Source organism: Lepisma saccharinum, chromosome 8, assembly GCF_977018435.1.
Source record: "Lepisma saccharinum chromosome 8, izLepSacc3.1, whole genome shotgun sequence".
Classification (NCBI taxonomy): domain Eukaryota; kingdom Metazoa; phylum Arthropoda; class Insecta; order Zygentoma; family Lepismatidae; genus Lepisma; species Lepisma saccharinum.
In genome coordinates, this window is record NC_139236.1 from 21,472,086 (window position 1) to 21,485,762 (window position 13,677).

At 36.7% G+C, this 13,677-nt stretch overlaps 1 protein-coding gene across 1 annotated transcript in view; it reads left to right on the forward strand.

The window, feature by feature from the left end:
* Positions 1–2,194: 2,194 nt before the first annotated feature.
* The window catches only part of LOC145991698 (uncharacterized), a 71,226-nt gene continuing 59,743 nt past the window's right edge, over positions 2,195–13,677 (forward strand). The window contains exons 1-2 of the mRNA XM_083127756.1: positions 2,195–2,240; positions 12,528–12,661. Of these exons, the coding sequence (XP_082983882.1) occupies positions 12,537–12,661 (125 nt within the window). The 5' untranslated portion in view covers positions 2,195–2,240; positions 12,528–12,536. The remainder of the gene's footprint in view (positions 2,241–12,527; positions 12,662–13,677) is intronic.

Below are 13,677 nucleotides of genomic sequence, written 5' to 3' on the forward strand. Positions count from 1 at the left end.
TTAATACGCGGCTTCAATTTCCCGGTTGATCTGTACAACAGAATAGGTGGAGACTTCAGAGGTAAGTGTGACAATTCATACAGTCGATTAGTGATCAGTCAGTGTCCATTGGTTGCTTTATAAGATCTAGTGATTCGAAAATGAAATGGACTAAATACCGTAAAGTAACGAAGTCTACAACCAGTTCCAGTTCGGTCCCAAAGCTAACGACAGCGGAACTTCGAGTAGTGCTACGAGTAGTTCGGGTCGAAAGACGAAGAGATCGAAGGTCTCTCTCTCTAAAGTGAATATTTCAGCAGTATCGGGCTGGGAATTGGAGCGATTTATTAAAAAAGAAATAAGCTGCACAGATCAACTGAAAATCAAAGTTTTGAGTGATGATTTCGTTGTGCCAGGACCAAATTTTGTGTATGCAGTCCGAGAATTTCATGGCATAAAAAAATACTTTTGTTTAAGGCTACTGGGTTCGACACACACTCAACAGACAATTTTGGACACTTGCGAGTGCTTAGGCATGAATATGAACAATTTGGTGGGTTTCGGCTTTTATAAGAGCTGCAAACGTGGGAGGACAGACACATTAGTGGTGTTCAGGCTCGAATGAGAGAGAAATATTCGTGAACTGTCTGATTCCAGTTCCCTGCACACAGTTTGAATCTTGCGTTGTCGCGTGGATTGTGCATTCCGTGCATGTGTAACACCTTCGTAAAAACACTTCTGGTACATAGATGTTTTGATGCCTGATGAGAAGAAATGAAGAAACATACATACCGAGATGGTTCCGGCACACAATATTAATGCATGGAAACAGAGGAGTTGAGTGGTAGAAAATGTCCCGATTTCACGTTCTGATTAAAATGACAGCCTTAAACAGTGGCGACGATTTAGAAGATAGTTGCTCCCCATTCTTTTGCCTCCACACTATCACACTATGGCCTCTTAATGCTTGTCTCCTTGTCCACCCCCCCCCCCACCACCACATTTTGGAACCCAATTGCCACCACTGGCCTTACACATACAATTGTGATATCCCTTTAAAAAATGGTGTTCAGCCGCCGCCCCGAAAGGAATTCTTGGATACGAGCCTGCTGCTTCCCGTAAAATATCACTGCACTCTCCACGTTCTTCTTCTTCTGTCTTTTCTTTGGCGCCGTCAATAGCTTCAACACGTTGTTTTTTTATATATATATTTGTCACATATTTGTTTTAATTAGTATTCTGCTCGTTCCGCCATCTGAACGCAGCAGCTACGGCTCAAAGGGCAGTGTAGTTACACCGGAAGAAGGCTCGGAAATGGCAGGCTTCAGAAGTTAACTCATCCAAATTAAATTAAACAGATATGTGCTCCCTCTAAATTTAAATCATAGTTCACAAATAATTTGATTAAAAGTTTTAAAAGTATCTGTTTTATTTAATAGCGTATTAATTGGTGCATTCTTCTCCAGCATAGCCATAGGCAGTGACCACACTACGGAACGCCCCCCAATTCTCGTTCGACAATTTCTCTCTCTCTCTCTTATCTGCCCCCAGTAAAACGACAAAATAAATAAATGAATGAATGCTCTTTTCGCCAAAATATGCATTTTTGTGTCGTATGTAACGGAATAATAAAAATGATTGCTCCGGGAAAATATGATTTACCCCTTTCTTCTACTTTCCTTTCTTCAATTTCATCATATCATCACGCATCCTCATCTTTGCAATTAGCCATATGTGACAGATAGCGAAGTAAAATAAACTAAGTCTATTAATCAATTATTTTTTAAACTCTTTAATTCTTCTTTAGCATGCCACGTTTTTGTTAAAATTATATTACGATTTGTAAAATGACGAAATTCTAAAGGAGAACACGCAACTTTCTTTGTAGCGCATCGGTCAGAAAGTTTCAGGAATATGGATTTTCAAAATACATTTCTTCACATGTACTTTGCCCCCTTTTAAAAGTAGCGCGTTTTCAATTATGTTACTAATCGTTAAAAGGATGCCTCAATACCATCTTGGAGGATGACAATTATTATTTTCCCCCTCCTAAAAGTAATAATATACTTTCGCTCTCTGAATCTCCCATATAAATGCTAGGGGCCGTCTGCTTCAGCCGAGCTCACTGCTTCTCCGGTGACGTCACGCGTTCGTGCAAGATCGGCAATCTTCGGATGGCTTTACCTAATCTCTATATTCCTTCGGTAAAGTTATTCGGGAACATCATGTGATGTGATCTGTGGCCGTTATTCGTCCGTGAGGTATTTTTTATATATATTTTGTCGGAGCGGGACAATAGAAAGCACTTTCTGGAACTCCAAACAGCACTAATTACTTTCACCAAGTTTCAAAATTACTTGCAGTGTTGTGCGATACTTCTTTCCGGTTAGAAACTAGCGGGTATCCCCGATTGTAATCGCCCGACCCTGTGGCCGAGTGGTTAGCACATCGCGCTGCGACGGGTTCGAATCCCGGTCGGGCTTGGTTGTTTGTGAATGTCCATTCATCAATTTCATCATTTCATCACTCATCCCCATCTTCGCAAGTTAGCCAAGAGGCACAAAACGCGAAGTAAAATAAACTAAATCAATCAACCGATCGTAATCAAGGGATCCCAGCGATAACTGGTAGAAACATATTGGTTCGGATCCCACTTTAAACTGTAGGTCCAGTCGTAATTAGACCATCTGTGCACAAGAGTGGACTTAAAACAAAATTCCATCTTATTAAGCTTGCAAAATCCATTAACTTTTACTTGCAGTTTAATTCCTTAATGGTAACTTACAAGTTTATAGAGTTGGAAGAGGTCGGAAAAAAAACTGCTTTTATTCGTTTATCTCCCTACTATAAAATACACTCATTTCTAAATATAAAATACAATTTAGCCTACAATATGAAATTCATAGCTAGACAAAAAGGTAACAGTTTCATACATCGGAGATGCATCGACGTCGGTGATCTTAACATCGGAGACACATTTCTTGGTAACATTATAGTATAGGGGTGACGGATTTCGTCAAATTTACAGGAGAAAGTACTTACGGAAATCGTTTTCTGTAGCGTTGTGGAAGTTCGTGAATGTAGTTTTGAACCATTTTAATGCGAATAAATGTTTTCTGCGAAAATCTCTGTCCAACACGCTGTTTGTGCTGCCGCCATTTGCTTTCTGCACGAAAGCACAATAGATGACGTAATCCCGTAGTCAGTGTTTCGAACTCACAGTGTTTTCACTAGAACATGAAGTGTCGAGTATTTTTATTTTTTTAACTAGGCTTGCCTAACATAACCTTACGGAAAATGGTTTTTGGGGCTAACGTCAATGGTTTTTGGGACTAACGTCAATGGTTTCCGAGGTATTAGCGTAATTTCAAATCCGGGCATGAAAGTATGTATTTTCCGATGAACGAGACTGCAACACTGCATAAATCGAGAAAACACTCGCACAACGAGTGATGAACCAGTACAGTGTCGCCATAATGTGTGTTACAGAATCGAAATAACAAGTAAGAGTAAGTACTCGTAAATATAAGAAATGGACATTATCTTAGAAATGCATTATTTCACCTTAGGAAATGTTCCGCATTCCAAAATAGTAAGTTAGAAATGTAAAAAAGAGTGAAATATATGATTTATAGGTGTCACCCCCATACTATAATAATACCATTTTCTTTCATCGTGGAATATATTTGACCAGGAAATCATGTATTTTTCAAGAGAAATATCTCACCGACGCACAATTGCCATTGCTTTCATTTGCTTGCCCTACGACAACAGGATGCTGCGTACGTTTGATGATGTAAGCCCCTGTCAGTGTTTCAAACCCCCCTTTTTTTACTATGTTTGCCTAACGTAACCAAACCTAACCTAATTTTATGGGAAATGGTTCGTGGGGCTGTCCGTGAATGGTTCATGGAGCTATCGGTCAGCTACCGTGCATAATGGTTCGTGGGGCTATCCGTCAGCTACCCGTACATAATGTATATTTTCCACCGGTGGAGAACATGATAGTAGGTATTTTTCGGTAAAGAAGGTTGAAACACTGCATACCCACAACATGAGTCAAGATGTGCCCGCCATATTTTGTGTTCCGAAGTGAAGAAAGGAATAAAAAAAAAGCACTGATAATGTAAAAAGCATAATGGCACCTTGAACTATGTTCCGCAATACACAATTGGTAAGTACGAACCATGCGAAACACAAAATATGCTATTTTAATGTGTCTCCGATCTATGAAACTGGTACCGACAAAAACAGTGTTTTCAAGAAAGCTGGCTTTTTTGAATGGGAAGTTCTTTCAGAGTATTAACTTCATATTTTGGTAGACTTATTAAATATATCAATGTAGTATGGACATATTCACATAACTAGACTAGTTTTGTATGTGTTTTTAATAGAACCTAATAGTATGATATGATTTTCAATGTTTGAATTTTCTTATACGAACATGTTCATGAAGGAAAACATAAAATCTCTTTACATTAAATTTTGTGGCCAGTAAAATATAAATTTGTATTCTGGCTTTCCAGTACATCATGTATAGTTTGGTTAACCCGGTCACGGAGTAACTAGTGATGTATTTTGGCTGCTTGTTGCAGTGGTTCTCAACCTTTGTGAGACCACAGCTCAGTCAATTTAATCAGAAATTAATATGAAACCTTAATTAATATTAATATATCAAGTATGGCATAATCATAGTTCAATTATGTATAGACTTGCTGTCAAATATAAAATTAGATTTAAAAAAATAGTCGTCAACCCCTGGGTGCAAGGGACCATTTGCGACCTAGAGGTTGAAAACACTGGCAGTAAAACTGAAGTGAATGTCCATTCATCAATTTCATCATTTCATCACTCATCCCCATCTTCGCAAGTTAGCCAAGAGGCACAAAACGCGAAGTAAAATAAACTAAATCAATCAACCGATCGTAATCAAGGGATCCCAGCGATAACTGGTAGAAACATATTGGTTCGGATCCCACTTTAAACTGTAGGTCCAGTCGTAATTAGACCATCTGTGCACAAGAGTGGACTTAAAACAAAATTCCATCTTATTAAGCTTGCAAAATCCATTAACTTTTACTTGCAGTTTAATTCCTTAATGGTAACTTACAAGTTTATAGAGTTGGAAGAGGTCGGAAAAAAAACTGCTTTTATTCGTTTATCTCCCTACTATAAAATACACTCATTTCTAAATATAAAATACAATTTAGCCTACAATATGAAATTCATAGCTAGACAAAAAGGTAACAGTTTCATACATCGGAGATGCATCGACGTCGGTGATCTTAACATCGGAGACACATTTCTTGGTAACATTATAGTATAGGGGTGACGGATTTCGTCAAATTTACAGGAGAAAGTACTTACGGAAATCGTTTTCTGTAGCGTTGTGGAAGTTCGTGAATGTAGTTTTGAACCATTTTAATGCGAATAAATGTTTTCTGCGAAAATCTCTGTCCAACACGCTGTTTGTGCTGCCGCCATTTGCTTTCTGCACGAAAGCACAATAGATGACGTAATCCCGTAGTCAGTGTTTCGAACTCACAGTGTTTTCACTAGAACATGAAGTGTCGAGTATTTTTATTTTTTTAACTAGGCTTGCCTAACATAACCTTACGGAAAATGGTTTTTGGGGCTAACGTCAATGGTTTTTGGGACTAACGTCAATGGTTTCCGAGGTATTAGCGTAATTTCAAATCCGGGCATGAAAGTATGTATTTTCCGATGAACGAGACTGCAACACTGCATAAATCGAGAAAACACTCGCACAACGAGTGATGAACCAGTACAGTGTCGCCATAATGTGTGTTACAGAATCGAAATAACAAGTAAGAGTAAGTACTCGTAAATATAAGAAATGGACATTATCTTAGAAATGCATTATTTCACCTTAGGAAATGTTCCGCATTCCAAAATAGTAAGTTAGAAATGTAAAAAAGAGTGAAATATATGATTTATAGGTGTCACCCCCATACTATAATAATACCATTTTCTTTCATCGTGGAATATATTTGACCAGGAAATCATGTATTTTTCAAGAGAAATATCTCACCGACGCACAATTGCCATTGCTTTCATTTGCTTGCCCTACGACAACAGGATGCTGCGTACGTTTGATGATGTAAGCCCCTGTCAGTGTTTCAAACCCCCCTTTTTTTACTATGTTTGCCTAACGTAACCAAACCTAACCTAATTTTATGGGAAATGGTTCGTGGGGCTGTCCGTGAATGGTTCATGGAGCTATCGGTCAGCTACCGTGCATAATGGTTCGTGGGGCTATCCGTCAGCTACCCGTACATAATGTATATTTTCCACCGGTGGAGAACATGATAGTAGGTATTTTTCGGTAAAGAAGGTTGAAACACTGCATACCCACAACATGAGTCAAGATGTGCCCGCCATATTTTGTGTTCCGAAGTGAAGAAAGGAATAAAAAAAAAGCACTGATAATGTAAAAAGCATAATGGCACCTTGAACTATGTTCCGCAATACACAATTGGTAAGTACGAACCATGCGAAACACAAAATATGCTATTTTAATGTGTCTCCGATCTATGAAACTGGTACCGACAAAAACAGTGTTTTCAAGAAAGCTGGCTTTTTTGAATGGGAAGTTCTTTCAGAGTATTAACTTCATATTTTGGTAGACTTATTAAATATATCAATGTAGTATGGACATATTCACATAACTAGACTAGTTTTGTATGTGTTTTTAATAGAACCTAATAGTATGATATGATTTTCAATGTTTGAATTTTCTTATACGAACATGTTCATGAAGGAAAACATAAAATCTCTTTACATTAAATTTTGTGGCCAGTAAAATATAAATTTGTATTCTGGCTTTCCAGTACATCATGTATAGTTTGGTTAACCCGGTCACGGAGTAACTAGTGATGTATTTTGGCTGCTTGTTGCAGTGGTTCTCAACCTTTGTGAGACCACAGCTCAGTCAATTTAATCAGAAATTAATATGAAACCTTAATTAATATTAATATATCAAGTATGGCATAATCATAGTTCAATTATGTATAGACTTGCTGTCAAATATAAAATTAGATTTAAAAAAATAGTCGTCAACCCCTGGGTGCAAGGGACCATTTGCGACCTAGAGGTTGAAAACACTGGCAGTAAAACTGAAGTGAATGTCCATTCATCAATTTCATCATTTCATCACTCATCCCCATCTTCGCAAGTTAGCCAAGAGGCACAAAACGCGAAGTAAAATAAACTAAATCAATCAACCGATCGTAATCAAGGGATCCCAGCGATAACTGGTAGAAACATATTGGTTCGGATCCCACTTTAAACTGTAGGTCCAGTCGTAATTAGACCATCTGTGCACAAGAGTGGACTTAAAACAAAATTCCATCTTATTAAGCTTGCAAAATCCATTAACTTTTACTTGCAGTTTAATTCCTTAATGGTAACTTACAAGTTTATAGAGTTGGAAGAGGTCGGAAAAAAAACTGCTTTTATTCGTTTATCTCCCTACTATAAAATACACTCATTTCTAAATATAAAATACAATTTAGCCTACAATATGAAATTCATAGCTAGACAAAAAGGTAACAGTTTCATACATCGGAGATGCATCGACGTCGGTGATCTTAACATCGGAGACACATTTCTTGGTAACATTATAGTATAGGGGTGACGGATTTCGTCAAATTTACAGGAGAAAGTACTTACGGAAATCGTTTTCTGTAGCGTTGTGGAAGTTCGTGAATGTAGTTTTGAACCATTTTAATGCGAATAAATGTTTTCTGCGAAAATCTCTGTCCAACACGCTGTTTGTGCTGCCGCCATTTGCTTTCTGCACGAAAGCACAATAGATGACGTAATCCCGTAGTCAGTGTTTCGAACTCACAGTGTTTTCACTAGAACATGAAGTGTCGAGTATTTTTATTTTTTTAACTAGGCTTGCCTAACATAACCTTACGGAAAATGGTTTTTGGGGCTAACGTCAATGGTTTTTGGGACTAACGTCAATGGTTTCCGAGGTATTAGCGTAATTTCAAATCCGGGCATGAAAGTATGTATTTTCCGATGAACGAGACTGCAACACTGCATAAATCGAGAAAACACTCGCACAACGAGTGATGAACCAGTACAGTGTCGCCATAATGTGTGTTACAGAATCGAAATAACAAGTAAGAGTAAGTACTCGTAAATATAAGAAATGGACATTATCTTAGAAATGCATTATTTCACCTTAGGAAATGTTCCGCATTCCAAAATAGTAAGTTAGAAATGTAAAAAAGAGTGAAATATATGATTTATAGGTGTCACCCCCATACTATAATAATACCATTTTCTTTCATCGTGGAATATATTTGACCAGGAAATCATGTATTTTTCAAGAGAAATATCTCACCGACGCACAATTGCCATTGCTTTCATTTGCTTGCCCTACGACAACAGGATGCTGCGTACGTTTGATGATGTAAGCCCCTGTCAGTGTTTCAAACCCCCCTTTTTTTACTATGTTTGCCTAACGTAACCAAACCTAACCTAATTTTATGGGAAATGGTTCGTGGGGCTGTCCGTGAATGGTTCATGGAGCTATCGGTCAGCTACCGTGCATAATGGTTCGTGGGGCTATCCGTCAGCTACCCGTACATAATGTATATTTTCCACCGGTGGAGAACATGATAGTAGGTATTTTTCGGTAAAGAAGGTTGAAACACTGCATACCCACAACATGAGTCAAGATGTGCCCGCCATATTTTGTGTTCCGAAGTGAAGAAAGGAATAAAAAAAAAGCACTGATAATGTAAAAAGCATAATGGCACCTTGAACTATGTTCCGCAATACACAATTGGTAAGTACGAACCATGCGAAACACAAAATATGCTATTTTAATGTGTCTCCGATCTATGAAACTGGTACCGACAAAAACAGTGTTTTCAAGAAAGCTGGCTTTTTTGAATGGGAAGTTCTTTCAGAGTATTAACTTCATATTTTGGTAGACTTATTAAATATATCAATGTAGTATGGACATATTCACATAACTAGACTAGTTTTGTATGTGTTTTTAATAGAACCTAATAGTATGATATGATTTTCAATGTTTGAATTTTCTTATACGAACATGTTCATGAAGGAAAACATAAAATCTCTTTACATTAAATTTTGTGGCCAGTAAAATATAAATTTGTATTCTGGCTTTCCAGTACATCATGTATAGTTTGGTTAACCCGGTCACGGAGTAACTAGTGATGTATTTTGGCTGCTTGTTGCAGTGGTTCTCAACCTTTGTGAGACCACAGCTCAGTCAATTTAATCAGAAATTAATATGAAACCTTAATTAATATTAATATATCAAGTATGGCATAATCATAGTTCAATTATGTATAGACTTGCTGTCAAATATAAAATTAGATTTAAAAAAATAGTCGTCAACCCCTGGGTGCAAGGGACCATTTGCGACCTAGAGGTTGAAAACACTGGCAGTAAAACTGAAGTAGGAGCAAATAAGATGGCTAAGATAATCTATTAAAGATATGTGAACTGGACCCACAGTTTGAAATGAGATCCGAAGAACTCTGCCTCCACAGAGGATTCAACTTCAGACCTCTTCTTATTACAAGGCAACCACATTACTTTATTCCACTCCAGAGGGTCATTCGTGATTATAAAAGGAACCTTCTATCAAAAAACCGGCCGTTTTCCAATAACAGTAGTTGCAATGTGTTCTCTTGTAATTTACAGGCTAAATTAGATCTTAATCTCTGATGAAGTAGCTAACAATCTTGTTAAGTATAGAGAACATTGAGAACGAAGCATCACATGACAATGGAGGTGTCACATTGAAGTGACAAGGACCCCTTCAGTCTAAGCAAACATCCACCACACATGCACAAACAAGACCGAGGCTACATGATGTATGCCAATGAAGGAGCTTTCAGATTGAAGTCACAGATGACAAGCGACACAGTCTCCTTCAGTATAAATAGGGTTAGCAGATGTCTGGTTTTTCCCAGACATGTCCTACATTTTGAGTGTCACATAATATTAATTAGGAAAATACGTAACAGAAAAATTAATGCAATTTACAAGTCTATGGACTGCACTTCCAAACTCAATAGTGAAATTTATTTTGATTGAGTAATTGCACAAGAAGAAAGAAGTTTGTCCTGCTATTAAACAAACGGGAAAACGTAAGCAATTAATGAAGTCGCCAGATGTCAGACCAGCCACCTTCAAGCGACCGTATGGGAGCGTGGATGAAAAACAAATCAGGCCATGACGTAAACAATGAACAATTCAGACGTTTATGCTTTTCGACGTTGGGAACAAAATACTACTGCGTCCACGTTGTTGTTCCTAGGTTACGCGAAATGTAGTACAGAAACCCGGTTATTTTCTGATAATCTGATTCTACAATACAAAATGGGGGTTTCCATTTAAAATTTCACAGTTGTCCCCCACCCCACCCCCAGGGGGTGGGGAATCAAGTGTGATATCATTGAATAGCTTTCTTTCACTTATTAAACACGTATTTTTTTGTTTTCCAATTCCATGTGTATTTCTCATGATATTTGACTGTTCCATGACTTTTGGACCACCTGGTATCAATGTTAATGTAATGTTTGTTCACTTGTGGTTACACATGGCAGTGCGGCATCCGTATCGTCCTTATGAATGGCTGCCGCTGAATTCAAACAATATTATATTTGATTTCTGTTAGACTTTTACTTTTGAATATTAGGAATTGCCTATGAAAATCTGTTATCATCCATCACCTACCCTATCAAACCCTACCCAAACCTAACCTAAATCTAACATAACTCCAGATACCATTTTCACCTCATTTTAAAATTTTGTATACTTATTGAATGATAGTTTATGTATAACATGTAATTTTTTGGAAAAAAGATTAATACCCGTTTTTGAGAAAATGGATACCAAATTTTCTTTACATCACCTTCAATTTTTTTTTTTTACCCTGGTATACACATGCTACATTTTGTGTGAAACAGCCCTTGAAGACCTTGACAACACCATCGAAATCACTTCTGTATGTGCCCTGGTTGCCGAAATATTGTAATTTATAGCTAAAAGATGTTGAAAGAAATTGTCAAAATCACACAGTCTGTAACACTGTAATTTCGGAAATACAAAAGATATGGATCTATAAAGTTGCATATTTTCCTAACTCAAGTGGTCCTTCCAGTATACCAAATTTCAAATGAATCAAAAAATGTAAGGTTAAATAGTTCCTCTTCAGTTGTTGAGTTCATATGGAATGCTGCTATAGCTGAATACGTCTTCCAACAGATATAAAGGAACTACAACAAAAAACCCTTCGGCTGGAAACTTTCATGTACCTTCCCTTTCATCCCTGCAGTTCCGACCACGGTGAAGTCTGCTCCACTCCTCCCTTACTGCAGAGCACAATGATGCACACATAGTTTCTGCAGTGCCGTCATTTTGAAACAACAGATTTGAGGAATAGTAGCAAAGTAAAAATGAGTTGGGAGAGTTGAACCGCAAATGCATCCATTGTGGTAGCATCCCAACAGTTGCACAACTGTTGTGCCAAGTAGATATGCCCAGTATTATTGCACTGTCTCTTATTAGATTGAATTTGTTTCCAATACTTCAGAATTTGTTAAAGTATATATTTTCATCATTAGGGCTAGGATAATTATGCATTAAGGATTTTTAACTGAAAATGCATATTTCATATGCAGGTGCATATTTGTATGAAAATAAGTTGTTGATGTGCATATTTTTGTACCCACAACCAACACTGATCATGTACTGTATTTATTTTTCTTCTCCTCGCTTTTCTTCTTTTTTCTTTATCTTTTCTCTGTCTTTCTTCTTTCCTTTTTCCTGGATTGTATGAAATGTGAAAGTATGTCATTCTCACCTCAACAATCGACTAAGCTAGCAACACCGCATTATTATTAATTATAGAAGACTTTAAAGAACAGTGGATATGCAACAATGGTGAAACTTTGCAAAATTCTGCATACAAATGGACAACGTGTGGATGATCTGGAACTTGATGTATCTGACTTTGTTGCCATAAAATACAGTCCGCTTGTATCTTGTGAAATGGAATGTGTGTTTTCTGAATATAAGACTATTCTAACTGAAAATAGGAGGAGTTTCAAGTTCGAAAATTTGAGATATCATGTTGTTATCAAATGCAATCATGATCTTGATCTGTAACGTATTGGATTTCATTTAACGCAGAAGCATATTAAAAGAAAAAAATCTGTGTAGCGAATGAGCATTCAGAATAATGCATATTCATTGCCTGGCATGTAATCTTTCATAGTTTGTAATATACAGCATTTATAAATTAACAGGTTTTTAAAGTGCATAGTTGCATGCATATTTTGCATTTTTTTTAGTGCATAACTATCCGAGCCCTATTCATCATCATTGTTTTTGTGTAACTATGGACCTCTATTTGAACTAGCTACTAACTAACTACTATATATATATAGTATTGTGCTGTTTGTGTTACAATTAGTTCTTTGTGCTTACATCATGTCCATGTGACCAATTTCTGCTTTTTTTATTTTCAGTTCGCTAAAATGAATGATGAAGGAAAAGAGATTCCAAATATTGAAATCTTAGAAAAATTAGAAGCTTTGTCAAATGGATTGTTCACCAAAATATCAAAGATTACTTCTTGTGTCAAGACTGATGATTCAGATTGGTAAGTTAGTGCATCAAGACTTTGCAAGACATTTGCTGCATAGTGTTTTTAATTTGCTTTCAGACATTTTTGTTTAAAAGTATAAAATAAAAATTCTTTAAGTATTTTGAACATGTAGACTTGAATTTTTTAGTTTTGAATTTCCAGCATCTAAATAAAAATCAACAGAATTTTCCTTGAATGTACTGGTTAGGAAAAAGTGAGAAAGTACTCTTGTATGATGGTCATATGCATCTGTCACTCTGTATATCCACCCACGTCTACTGCGAAGATCTGAGAAAGAACTCTCAGAGTCATAAGGACAGATGGGTGGGCAGACTGATGGACTTATCAAATAATAACATATGCAATAAAAGTAAGCTCGATTAGCTAGTCCCACTGACCGAGAGAAGCAACAATCATCTAAAACTGATGTTTTGTTATCTTGGAAACATATATATATATATATGATGATCCAACATTTTCTGCACATTAAATGTTAAAGAGATATAAATTATGTTGTTTTGTATGTCTGTCTATCCATGGAAGTCATGAAATTGAAAGTTTACCACTGACACATTTTTAACCTCTAACAGGAGTGGTGCCAGATTGTAACACAAAGGGCATTTGGTGATTCCGTGGACCACCAAATTGAATTTATCATTTCTAAGACTAATCAAAATAATAGCTAATTTTTTCTACAAATTATCATGTATTTTGGTCCTTCTTCATGGAATTATGATAAGCCTTTATCCACTATTTTTGTTATTGCCATGTTTATTACTCAGTTTATCTAATGCTACAAAAATCTGTGACATCTAATGCTACAAAAATCTGCGACATCTAATGCTGCAAAAATCTGCGACATATCTGTAAACGTCTCTATAAATACAGGTTCCATTTACAACACAACCCTGAGTTGGGGATAATACAACTTTGGAACCGGAAGTGGTACACATATAATCCTTATACCAAATTGAAGCCTTGTTCATGCATATATTTTGAAACCGGTGATCAATGACTTGATTTCATTAGTG